Below are 14,312 nucleotides of genomic sequence, written 5' to 3'. Positions count from 1 at the left end.
TTTTGAATTATTGTTTTGTACCAATTGTAGACATTTATATGTGCACTTTCATTCCTTTAGATTTGGCTTTATAAACGATGCAGCCTAACCACCAACTAGACACAATTTTGTTTGTGGATGTTTTTGAACTCAAAAAAGATAGTGCCATCATGGATTGTAAATGCACATTTGCAATGGAAAATAAATATTAATATATCTTATTGTGAAGAATAGATCTAGATAGAATCCATATTAAGCATGGTGTATTCAGATTGAAGCTGTTCTTTCTTAAGATGAAAAGAGCAGGCATTCACTCAAAAATAATGGTTGTTTTAAAAATGGATGTTTGGTTAGTTACTTTTACCCAATTGAGCCCTTGTATTGTATTGACATTGAAATGAGTGGTCTGATAGGCTTCTGTTCTTCAAGATTCCTGAAAATACTTGATGAGGTTCAATATTACAAGGGAAATTAGTTTCCACAAATATGGCTAAAAATCATCATTCAAGAGCAATAACTCATTAAGGGAGTCAACTGACTATTTGGGAACTGTTGACCTACTTGAAGATCTTGTCCTGTTGATTCTATTTGCCCTTAACAGTTTCTCTCAATATTATTTTTTGTAGTTTGTGCCAAAAAAAACCAAAATTCAGTAAAAAAAAATTTAATGAGTAAAAAGTCTTTTAAAGGCAATAACTCCTATAAGGAGTCACCTGGAAATTAAGACAATCTGACTTTTTTGTAGATCTGGTACGAATAATTTTTACTAACTTCAAGATAATAGCCAAAATTTGGAAAAAAAATGATAAAATTTCCAAGGACAATAGGTAGAAATTGACATTCAGGAAATTTCTGCCTCTGTCAAATCTTCTCTATCTACAACGCTTTACAAGATAACAGACAAAACATGTTTTACTCAAAAGTTCAATTTATAGCCTTGTCAACACATTGTTAAACTAAATACCAAAGATGATTGTGGTAAAGTTTGGTAGTTTAGAGTAGCAGATTTTTTTGCAAATGTAGATCTGGGGAATGATAGAGATGAGAAAAAGCAAACTTTGGGCCAGGTGAGCTAAAAATGAAAATATAAATGTCAACATTTAGCCTTCTACAATAGACCAGTGTCTATATAATATGTCAAGCTCTTAATCCCCCAGTCTAAAAAAATGTGAACAAAAATTAAACAGAAAATTATATTAAAATATAAATGTGTGGCAGGATTAAACTATTTATATTTAGATAAAACCTGAACCCTACCACTCTGGTAATGATCCAGATTCAAGATGTCCTCTGTGAAATAAAATGCTCTGCAGGTCACAGCTTGATACCACCACAAAGGTTGAACCCAGAACAGCTGGGGCAAGTACGACCACTACATTCAATATTGATACAGGTCTGAATTTGGATTGTAATTAAATATTTGACACAGCATAAGTTTCTGACACACAATGAATGTGGTCAAAGAACTGAAAATTTTGAAATTGGACTTTTATCAATTATGGTCGATTATCCAAAATCTAAATATAGATAAATTCAACATATCCAAGTACACCAAGAATTCTATTTATTTATTTATTAATGGACAATATTAGCTAAGTTTTTAAAAGGGTTTGCTTCATCAAAATTTTTTTTTAAAAGAAATATATATATATAAATATTAGGAATGTCAACGAGTACTAATCGGTTTCCTGTTAGAATATTGCTGTCTTCTTTATATAAAATTGATCTTCTTGAGAACCTCTTTCAGAAAAATAAATAGACTTCACTGGTTAATCATACTAGTAAAAAAAATACATTTTGTTTCAAATTCTTGTGCTTAATTGTCGTTTAAAAATGCCTCAGAAAATACGTGGCCTATACCTAGGCTAACACTTAATTAAACATGTCTTAGTCATTCCGTGACATCGGTACTGTCAGAGCAAATATTTTCGTCTGCAAGACTGTGTTAGTTACAAAATTGCAAAACCGACTGTCCCCAATAATAGATGACAAGAAAATGTTTCCAAAAAAAATGAATTCTTTGCATCCTCTGGTGATCCTCAGTGAAAAAGTTAAACATCTAATCCTTACGCCTTTGTAAACATTAAATGTGTTTTCTTAATGATTACCAAATACTATTGTTTGATATGGTTTTTCCTTGTTGCAATTTTTAAATAGATGTTCATTAAATTATATTGATTAGATTATTGTTTTTTTTTTAACTTTATTAGTACTTGTAGGTAATGAGCTATTAATTTTGGTGTGTAATTCCTTGTACCAGATACTTCATGACTTATAAGGTAGATGGATCTTCGTCCGTTAAACAACAAACCACAGAATGTAAAATACGTATTTTTGTGTTTCCGTGTTGTAGATATGTTCCCGAGTGAGTACTCGAGTATTGCTCGATAAAACCAACGAGTACTCGATGAGAATTGTTCATCGAGTTGACATCCCTAATAAATATATATACAATGTCTAAAAATAGCAACAATCAACATCCAATCTATTTAGACGTGGATCAGTTTGTGAAAAAAAACTGATAAATATATATACATATATAATGGCATTCTGAAAATTAATTTATACAGAATAACAAACCAACCTACAACGAAGTTCTTCAAAACATTTATAAAAAAAAAAATGGAAAAAAAACAATTTTCAAAATATCATTCCTCATTAATAAAAAATCTTTAAAAAATCTATAAAACTTACCTTTAATAATTCTTCAAAATATCTAATAAAGAACAGTAAATTTCAAACTATATTTATACATAAGTTTTTCTCTAAAATTAGATTTGGTTCTGTATCCATTTTTAACTATAACTCTACTTACAATTTCTATTAATAGTGCAATACAGCTCACAATTGGGATTGGGATTAAATATTTGACATAGCATAGTTTCTGACACAGAATGGATGTGGTCTAAATATCCAAAATCTAAATACATGGTTAGAATCAGCATATCAAAGAACCCCAAGAATTCAATTTTAGATGAGATCACCCAAAGTTTAATTTTTTGACCATTTGGACCTCAATGTGGACAAATTTTAAATGGGCCCCAAATTAAAAATCTAAATAGGCGGTTAGATTCGGCATATCATAGAACCTCACTAATTCATTTTTTGATGAAATCAACCAAAGTTTAATTTTGGACCCTTTGGACCTCAATGTGGACCAATTCAAAAACGGGATCCAAAATCTAAATACACGGTTATAGTCAGCATATTAAAGAACCCCAATAATTCAAGACTTTGAATTAAACCACATTAAAATTGGTCAAGAAATAAGCAATTTATACAAAGTATTAGAAAAAATTTTGCGGTCGTATAAAAAAAGGGGGATTTTCCAGTTTTCGGACATTAACTCAAAAACCCTTTAACCAATTTGCATGAAACTTTAGTGAATTGTTTATATCTATTAACGTGAGCTACCGTTCGTTTTTTATAAATTTTAGATTTTACGTTTCCGAGTTTTGGAGTTTTAATCATTAAAAAAAGGGGGATTTTCCAGTTTTCGGACAATAACTCACAAACTCTTACAGCAATTTGCAAGAAACTTTGGTGAATTGTTTATAGCTATCGACATGATTTTTATAAGTTTTAGATTTAACGTTTCCGAGTTATGGGGTTTTATTCATTAATAAATTGCTTCGCCGAGCGCAGCTGGATACGACCACAGAGGTCCAACCCTGAACAGTTGGGGCAAAAATGGCCACAATATTCGCGCTTAATGCAGGTCTGAATTTGGATTGTAATTAAATATACAGTCCACCAAAAGTTAAGCACCACCTAAATATAACTGTCAATATTTTTTTAACTATTGCGAAAAAAATATTTATGTTTAGTGTTATGAATTGCCTATAGCATACACTAAGAAAATTCATTACGACCAAAAAAATTAAACTCCGATACCCGCCAAGCAACCTTTTATTAAAGGTCATCTGCACCTTTACAAATACACTGTTTCGATGCCTTTAATTCATCTTCCTTCTGTCCCGCGTACAGGTGAAATTTAACCTTCACCAAGTCACAGTGAAATATGGCAAGCGGTAAGTTATCTGTGACTGAACGTTGACAAGCAATTGGCATTGCAAATGCCGGTAGGAGCACTGGGAGCATTGGTAACCATTTCAATGTTAATCGCACCGTCATTGTCAGATTGTACATGGGTACATGGGTAACATGAACAGACAGACATACAGGGATTTGGTGCTTAGAAACATTGTAGTCCCTCATTTTGAGAATCCCCAACTTGCGTCAATACCCTCGTACATGGACGACAACGCTTGACCACACAGGGCAAGGATTGTAACCGATTACAAAGATCAAGAAGCCATTGACACTATCTTTTGGCCTTCCATGTCTCCAGACCTGAACCCTATCGAACATGTCTGAGATGCCATTGGCAGAAATCTCAATCGCAGAGATCCACCTTTGCAAAATCTTGGCAATTTAAGAGGTGCAATTGTTGATGAATGGAATAAATTTGCTCAACTAAAGTTCAGAAGGCTTGTACAGAGTATGAGACGCCGTGTTATGGAACTGTACCGGAAGAGAGGTGGTTACACATTCCTATTGACTTAAATATTGACATTAAATTTGCCAAACATACCAAAGATTAATTGTAGAGACTTTTAATGATTTTGGGTGATTAATTGTTGTAAAAAAATAAAATCAAAGTAAAACTTAAATTCCGTTTCTGATTTATGTAATTTTCACTATTTCTATGAACGCAAAATTCAAATGCATAGAACCTGCATCAGTAACCAAACTTAAGTTTATGGTTTGTTTATGGCATATGTTAGCAAAATTGCTACATGAATATTTTCTCTTTTTCGAGGATTAACTGGTTTTTTTAAATGAAAAAAATTTCGATGCAACAAAGATAGGTGGTGCTTAACTTTTGGCAGACTGTATATTTGACACATAATAGGTTTCTGACACAGAATAACTGTAGTCAAAGAACTTAGAATTGGTTATATGATTTGAATTTATATTCAATTTTTTGCTTTTGTGCAAAACACTTTGCTGTTGCGAATTGACCCCCCCTCCCCCCACAAAAAAAAAAATAAATAAATTTACCCTTCCTTTTATTTTGCTTTTGTGCAATACACTATGCTGTTGCCTATTATTAACAGTTTGAGCCATAACCCCCCCCCCCCCCCCCCCCCCCAAAGCAAATCCTAACCATCCTTTTGTGGTATGGAAACTTGTGGTATAATTTCAGAGATCCATACACCGTTCCACAAGTTATTGTCTTGAAACTAGAAAAATGCTTATTTGGGCCCCTTTTTGGCCCCTAATTCCTAAACTGTTAGGACCATAACCCCCAAAATCAATCCAAACCTTCCTGTTGTGGTTATAAACATTGTGTTTAAATTTCATAGATTTCTATTTAATTATACTCAAGTTATTGTCCGGAAACCAACTGTCTTCGGATGATGACAACGACGTGATACCAATATACGCAATTTTTTGCGGTCGTATAAAAAAAGGGGGGATTTTCCAGTTTTCGGACAATAACTCAAAAATGCTTTTAGCAGTTTTCATTAAACTTTGTTGACTGATTTATATCTATAAAGATAACCTCCCTTTAGTTTTTTATAAATTTCTGATATGACATTGAGAAGTTATTGAACTTTATTCGCGACGGGCCTATCATGCGCTCATGGCGCAGCTGTTTATTTGGTATGGAATCTTGTGGTACAATTTCATAGAGATCCATATATAGATTTACACTCAAGTTATCATATGGAAACCACATGTCTTCGGACAATGACGATGACGACAACGTGATAATTTTATACGTTAACTAACTTGAGCAGAAAACTTAACATTTGTTGACGACGGCAATAGCATTGCTGGAAAAGCATTACCCATGTCTCATCTTTAGTGACTTTTGTCACAGGCGAGACAAAAATGAAAATAAAATGGTAAAATTTGTAATTTATTGCAATAACTCAAATAAGAAGTCCGACAGTTCTGATGTAAATGGACAGTAGGTAGATCTCAACATTTCTACCCCATGACAAATTTTCACTATGTATTGCTGTTTTTAAAATAAACAAAAGTTTCCAATATTTTTTTGCATTAATTATCTGCCGACTACAGACCATATAGCCTAGTGATGAGAATAGCTAAGTGCCATGTGAACTAAAAAATTAACATTGACTAATGAACCATGAAAACAAGGTCAAGGTCAGATAAATGCTGCTGGAAGGTCTTCTAAGAATACCACCAAATATATTTGACCTACTGCTGTATCAGAGATATGAATTTGACCACAATCAATGAAATGAGGTCAAGGTCAATTGAACCTTGCAAGACGTAAACCTGGTGAGGATGATGACGATGGATGACTGCTTAACGTAGTCCCAAATTAATATGCATATTCAGGACAAGAACATGTTAATGTAATATGAATATTAACCCTGATTTGTACTAGATCGATATGCCGAGATGGATTTTTAACATGCTAATTCACAAGGTAACAGTCCCAAGGAAGACATGTCATCTTACTCATACACATTATTGGAACACCGAGCCGACCAGTCTTTGCTCTTACTCCTTAATGCTGCGTGCTTAGCGGAGAAGCACCAAATAACAATTTAAAGTCTGGTTTGACCTGGCCAGGGTTCAAACCCATGACCTCCTGCACTTGAGGCGAACACACTACCACCAGAACACCGAGATAGTACCTTGTGAGGACCACATATTCTAAATATCATATTACTCATTACAAGTGAGAAATTCAAATGATGTAAAAATAGTTTTTTGTCTCGCCTGCTTTTCTGACAATGGCCCGGTGACTTTGAATTAATTAGCCATTTTCAATGTTAGGTTTTCTGCTCAAGTTAGTTTGATAGGAACTACTTGTGATAGATCAATGATAATTTGTATGAAGTTGCATTACTATCAGTACATATTAGTTTGACAACTATGTCAAGGCCCTGCCCCTAGGTGATGGTCCAGTGACTTTCAATCAATTAACAATTTTCAATGTTAAAGTTTTCTGATTAAGTTAGTATGATAGGAACTATCCTTTGCCTTAGGTTTTGTAAAGTGGATGTAGGGATTGTGTGTCATGATTTATGCTATGCTTTACTGTAACAACAGAATATGGACTACATAAATATGGTGAATGTTTAGAAATCAATAAACTGGTTTCACCCTCTATCTCAAGTTCTAGACCCTTGTCTGGCTATCTTTACCATCTCTTTAAAAAAGAGGCAGAAGAAAGCCAAGGGGACAATCAAAATAACAAGTAAAAGAAAAAGAGATAATACAATGGCAAAAAAGAAAACAACTAACAACAAACACTACACAGAAAACTTAACTCAGCAAAAAGAAACAACCAAAAACCAGCAGTGATCTTGGGTGCTTCTGAAGGGTAGCTTCACTATTGGCATTGTCATGTTGCTTGACACAAGTCAACTCTGTAATGTCACAATAGAGAAAAGACCACAGGATTATGGCTACAACAATTGGAAAATTATTGTGACACAAATATTATATAACCAAATCATGATGGCATACTTAAAACTTTCAGAGATGATTCACTTTACCACAGGAATCCTTGGATCAAAAGCTTCCTTTTAAGCAGCAACCCTCAATAATGAAAATCATGATAGAAAGCCAGGGCTTGTCAGAAATACACAAAGTCCTAAAATTGAACTATGGTAACGTTGCAGCCATAACACTGTATTGTATGACTTGATTGTAAAGGTTTCATTGTAATCACATATATTTTACTGAGATTCTACAACAGGGCTGATCAAGCTGTATCAACTTAGAGATGTATATACTTCATATGCAGGCACTGCTAGAATGTTGCTACATAGAAATAGAAAGTTTACAATTGGAAAGCTGTAATCAACCAACCCTAATGGTCAATTATTACATGTCTATCAATTCAATCTCTAAAAATGTTCATTTAGTTGAGTTTTAACTATTTATTGTTTGTTTTGTTTTGTCTTGTCTTGTTTTGTTTTTTTTTCTAATTTGATATACGGTTTAATTCACTGGTAGAGAAAGGCCTGCAACAAACAAACTTCAAATTCTCTTCTTTTCTTTAATCACATTTTAACTGCTTGCATTAGCACTGACAATACCCATTCTTATAAAGAATAGCAACATAATAATCTCAGTTTGCCAATGTCTTAAGGACATTAACTTACAATTAATGCTTCTGTATGAATGACAATGAATTAATAAATACATGTACAAAATGTCTATACAGCTTACAATGAACTTTATCTGCAATCATCTTTTACAGAGAAATGTTAATGTCCATAGACTGTTCTCTTAGGAATATACATGGTGCTTCAGGGTAGCACTTTAAAAAAACAACAGCATTTTGTGAGTTTTCATTTTTAAAAGAAGTATGTGACATAAAATTGTACAAGAGGTTGTAAAGTGTTTCATGTGCTTCGTTTTACCTTAAAAGAACAGTCCTGAACAAAAACCACTGTCCACTATATTCATGTAATGTTAAATCATACAATAAAAGATCAACATAATAAAAGCTGTTAATCTGATTAATTATCTTTTTTCTAAAAGTTAAAGAATATTTAATGACTGATTTCTTAAGTAATCTTTATCATAGCTGAACAATTTAAAGGTTCTAAATTTCAAATTAAAAAAAAACAGATAAATTACATGTTTTATATATTAAATTTTGACACAACTATTTATATCTTTGAGCACTTCAAATTGGCAAGGTTAATATTGAAATATATACCATTCTAAAACTTTTTTTATGTTTAAGTGATTGAAGTGGATGTTACCTTACATATGTATAATAATATTAATTAGAAGCACAGCTCAAATTGTATTGGTGTTAAAATAATTTAAACTGGACAATAAATATTCCAAAATCAATTGTTTTTTACACAATTTAAAATACATTTTAAACATTATGCTACAGAATAAATAAATTGCATTCATTATTCAAGAATAGTACATTAATTGTGACATAATAAAGATAACATTTACATTTATGCATTTTCAATGAGATTGGAAGTATAGAAACATGAACTAGCCCATTTCCAAGAAATATTACAATCTGACCCAATCATTTTTCATGTTTACTTTTGTAATAGCAGCCCTAATTTTAGCCGTCTATGACATGAACAAATAGCAGTATGACATATGAACTTATCTACAAATGATTATTTTCCCCATATTTTCCTTAGAATGAGAAGCCATAGAAATCTATATAAATCATATTACAGGGGAAACAATTTCAGCAAACAAATAATCTGTGAAACTTCAGTGACGACAAGCTTGATCTAATCATCTTGATATCCCAATGTATCCCTGTGGATCATCATCTCTTCCTTACTACTGAACACATACTGTCTTCCTGACTTTATGGTGAAGACAAATCACCAAAAACAATATACGGTCATTTGCAAATAAAATCTAAATCTGAAAAAGGAAGAAAGAAAATTTACTATAAATAATTAAAGGGGCATTAGCTGTCAAATTCATGTTCACCCATTTGACTCAATTTTTGATTTATAACATACTAAAACATATATCCAAATTACAAAAAGTCAAAATAAACAATTAACAATGCATGGACTTGATAATATGTATCAACATTTCTTTTGTATTTTTGTCTAAACGTCATCAAATTAACCATCGAGATGACCTCCGAACACTGCCAACGGTCATTTTACCTGATATAAACATATATATATAATATAAAACTATAGTGACCACTTGCAATTGGATTTTTTTAGTAAGTTTGATTTCATATTGTAGGTTAAAAAGTATGTTTATCATTGTTGTTACCTGTACAAGAATGATTTTTTTGTGGATCGAATCAGTCAACCAAATGGTTCATCCTTGTTCAATGATGACATTCTTTTCCTTTTAATAGCTGAATGCATGCGTAACCCATGTCCAGCTAAGGGGTTAAATTGAAGGTCATATGAATACGTATTCAATGAGGTCCAATTATTCACTTGCAACTGAATAATTCATCAGCGAGGTTTCTTAGCTTATTTTGACATAATTCAATCAGATTGGCTGCTAACAGCGAATTATTATTTCACTATCACTAATGATTGAACAAAAAACAAGAATGTGTCCATCATAGTACATGGATGCCTCACTAGCACTATCATTTTCTATGTTCAGTGGACCGTGAAATTGGGGTAAAAACTCTAATTTGGCATTAAAATTAGAAAGATCATATCATAAGGAACATGTGTACTAAGTTTCAAGTTGATTGGACTTCAACTTTATCAAAAACTACCTTAACCAAAAACTTTAACCTGAAGCGGCGACAGACGGACGAACAAACAAACGGATGAACAGACAGAAAAACATAATGCCCCTAGGTGGGGCATAAAAACAATATTTTGATTTTTTTCATATCTTGTAGCTAATGCACCTTTAAAAGGTTTAAAGCTTTATGAAATAATGAGCCATTTTGACTGGCAGACTGGCACCCACTGCTTTATATACTTTTATGGCATGCAGATAGTGGCATTATAAAATTTTTATTATGTTTGAATTAAAATTTCATTCTCTTTAAAAATCTTCTATGTCATCAAATTAATCGACAAAAGAATTCATCAAACATTGAAAATGAGCATTAAAATTTTAAGTTTCTATCTTAGTATGTCAAAACTACTTCATTAATGTCAGTTCATAAGTTTATACATTATCAGCTATGTATCTATTTTTGAACACATTGTTCTCCTTGAGAGAAACTTTATATGGTTAATTAATATGTATTTACTCTGCTTGATTAATTTGTTGTTAGTGCTTATTGTCAAGTTGCAAATATTTCATGAATATTCATTCAGGACAAAAGTACTCTATATTGTTGCATATAAAAATACTATAACTTCCTTTTTTTCTAGTTTTTTAAGTATGTTGTTGGATTACCAGTGAGTGAGTATACCAATATATATTGTGCATTTTTTTCTTTCCAGTGTATCTATATATATATATTCATAAAATTGTCTAAAATTTATGTAATAGGTACAAATTTAGTTAACCTTTCAAAATTACACACAAAAAAAAACCATTTCAAAATTACACACACAAAAAAAAGAAAATTTTCACAGACTATTTTTTGTTTTGTTTTTGGCTCCCAAAGCTTCTTCTGTCTTATTTTCTACAAATTCTATTTATGATGAATTATTTCAAGTATCTCATCCATTTGTTGATATAAGACAATTCATACATCTTCATCTTGTCAAAATATATTACGGCTTAACCTTCACAAAACAGTGTCCTGATCAATAGAGTTTAAACCAAAGTATTCAAGAATTTCAATTGTTCAGCTCTGACCTCAACCATGAAAAACATAATATACTTACGTTTTATATACATCTAATATTGTTCCTTCATTGCTCTTCATATGCATAACCAATTAATGTTGTTTCTCTACAAAGTAAATATGATAAAAAAGGTTGAAGAACTTGCTTTTGTTGATACTGGTTCACAATATGACTCACTACCCAAAATAAAGATCAAAACTATATGAAGAACACTCATTTTTTTCTTCTTCCATTTTCAATATTTGAATATTTAGCATTTTCATCTTAAGTGTAAAAAAAAATTATCTAAATTCGGGACAATGCAGCTTTTCTGTGTGTACTTCAGCTTTTCTGATACTATTTCATATTTCTACACAGTTCATAAAAACCAAAATGATTTAGAAGGGTCAATAGGAAAGTCTTTCATATACAAATAAATTTTCTTTCTGATTGCTCTTTTGATTTAGAATCTTATTACCAAAATTGTCATCAACATTAAGTAAAGCAGGATGTGGATATTTGTACAAATGAGGTAAATCTATTTAGTGTGTATCATTTCGATGTACTTAAATTCATATTCAAAAGTTAAATAAAACTTACTGATTAGGCAGTTGGTAAGCAGATGCTTGACTTCTGAAAAAAAAATAATCCAAAATTATAAAGTCATTTATTCTATTTTGCATGATGACAAGATTGGTAAACATTTAGTGAAATATTTCCTTCTAGAAACTAGTTTTTCATTAGACAGTAATCTGAAGATGTTCTCCATTTATTCATAACACTTCTCAGTATAAAAAAATAAGATAATGTGGTATTAGAGCCAAGGAGACCACTATCCACATGACAGAAAAAGATGAGGGTTTAAACAAATATACTTACAATACTAAACCATCATCAAATGTCATTATCTTTTCTGTATTTGAAACAGCACTGTAAAAAAAATAAACGTGTTTAATCATCTACAATGTCAATTTCTGCATTATTTCACAGGTAGACACAACAATCATATTATGTTAAAAACAAAATACTTAAGATACAACTGTAAATTTACATTTCTTCAACTACAGTACGGGTAGACTTATTAATATGGATGTCTTAATCCCGTCTAGATGTCAGACTGGCCGGACAGTTGTCTCAGTGTAATTAACACCTGCTGTGATATTAACCTGTACAATATCCGAGTGGAAGGTCGTAAATCAATCTGTACCAGCTTGATTAGAATGAAATTTTACCTGTACAGATATTTTAGTATTTATGGAGGATAGATAATAAATGTAAAATATTGTTTTGTATTCAAAGAAAAAATTACAATAAAAATAAAAATTTAATATGAATATGGGATCAACTTTTTTTTAACATGAAAATGAAAGAAAGACTATTTTTAACAATGTACTGTAAAAATGTTTTGCCAATTATAATAATTGTGTTTGTGCCAATAAACTATTTGTATTTGTAAACTGTAAATATTTCATTTTATTCAAAATTATAACAACCAGGACTGTTTTCAATCGAAGTTTTAATCAAAATGTTGAGACATCAATCCCGTAAATTATACGAGTTTTCGTTGATGGTTACAATATTTCCCCCTTTTAACGTCCTGTTCCTTTATATTATTAATAGAAACACAATTTTAAGTATAAGGCCAACATATCATATTTATAAAGTATATAAACAAATTGAATATAGGCATTGTGAATAAACTGTTATTTTCCTTTCGATACCACGTTCCCCGTCGGAGCCTCTACGTCTATTCATACCTGTCAATCATTTCTCGCAAGTAAAACAATTTGGTCAGCCAGATCATCCGTGCTTTCTATTTTGACATATATTTCCCGTTAATCTCTTTGAAACAATTGGTTTTTTTTACAATATTTATAACGCCGTGATGATCATCTTTCGAATCCTAGTTTTTATATAATAAAAACTTTTCATATGCACGTCAATATTCTATGACCCAGCATTATTTAAAATTTTGTTTGTTAATAAATTTACATATAATGGAAATAACAGATTTGTTGACACTCGTTGTATTATAACAAAGATATTGCCTTTCTATTTCCATGTTTGAAATTTGAATGAAAATCGTGTTTTTTATAAACATATTTTACGAATTGTGTCAATCAATACACGAAGATCAAAGTTTTACACTATTCATGATCAGCCGTCTTTACTTTTGCGTCGTATTTCTAGCCATTCTCTAAAGTTCGTGCAGTCAGTAAGATTTTGTAAATCGATGTCGGCAGTTTAAATTGTATAATTCCCGAACTTTAAAGGAGGTGTCCGAATAAATTATTTAAATAGGAATCTGTGTGTTGACTGATAAATATAATAAATAAAATAGTTAAAGAAGACAAAAGCTTGTTTTGTTTATAATTACAAGGATTAAATTTTCTATTCTGGTAAATCAATTATTAATGGATCTCGATAAAGAGCCTCAAAACTAACGCACAATACTGCCAATCATTACGTATCAAATTAAATCATGAATAGATTTTCCCACGGTCGGTCAGTAAGGTCACCTGTGTTAACTGTTACGATATTTCCCGCCATATGAAAATCACGTGCATTTGACAAAATTAATCCCAGCTATTTTTAGCATTCAACATTGTATTGTGAGTGAAGTCAAGTTCAAAGTTCAACCACATGCTGTTGATCACTGATATGTGTATCATGCAATTGTCTTTTCACGGCAAATATTTTTTTTTAGATTGGTGTCAAAAATACAACAAACAAGTTAACATGCATTGTGCGTAAATTAATATTATGCAATTAAGAGTCAATGCAGCACCATAAAATTATTTAAATAGGAGTAATTGCATTTCTTTAGACTACAAATCATAGTAAATATTTAATTAACTGGTCATCAAACGATTGAATGCTTCTAGTTTTAATGTCCATTTCATGTCAGTGGCAATTATTTCATGCAGATTTAACAAACACAGAAATATCAAAATAAACCTAATTCCCGAGAAGAATCGATATCTTCTTCTAGTGTTATTATTTGCGTACTACTTTAGTTATATATCACCAACTTTCGGACAATATTTGTTTACAGTAAAAAGTAAATTCACA

General features: G+C 31.4%; 1 protein-coding gene across 3 annotated transcripts in view; it reads right to left on the bottom strand.

Moving 5' to 3' along the window:
- Window positions 1-8,018: 8,018 nt before the first annotated feature.
- Window positions 8,019-14,312, bottom strand: part of LOC127698674 (transcriptional repressor protein YY1-like) — a 36,448-nt gene continuing 30,154 nt past the window's right edge. For 2 of the 3 annotated variants that reach the window (XM_052202272.1, XM_052202275.1), the window contains 4 exons: window positions 12,120-12,170; window positions 11,841-11,873; window positions 11,301-11,367; window positions 8,019-9,390 (listed from right to left, as the gene is read on the bottom strand). In XM_052202272.1, coding sequence (XP_052058232.1) covers window positions 11,328-11,367; window positions 11,841-11,873; window positions 12,120-12,170 — 124 coding nt within the window. In that variant the 3' untranslated portion in view covers window positions 8,019-9,390; window positions 11,301-11,327. The remainder of the gene's footprint in view (window positions 9,391-11,300; window positions 11,368-11,840; window positions 11,874-12,119; window positions 12,171-14,312) is intronic. The other variant, XM_052202273.1, reaches the window with a different exon arrangement.

The sequence above is a fragment of the Mytilus californianus genome, unplaced genomic scaffold (genome assembly GCF_021869535.1).
Source record: "Mytilus californianus isolate M0D057914Y unplaced genomic scaffold, xbMytCali1.0.p SCAF_4, whole genome shotgun sequence".
Taxonomy (NCBI): domain Eukaryota; kingdom Metazoa; phylum Mollusca; class Bivalvia; order Mytilida; family Mytilidae; genus Mytilus; species Mytilus californianus.
Note: the sequence above shows the minus strand (reverse complement) of the source record. Positions and strands in the feature narration are given on the sequence as shown.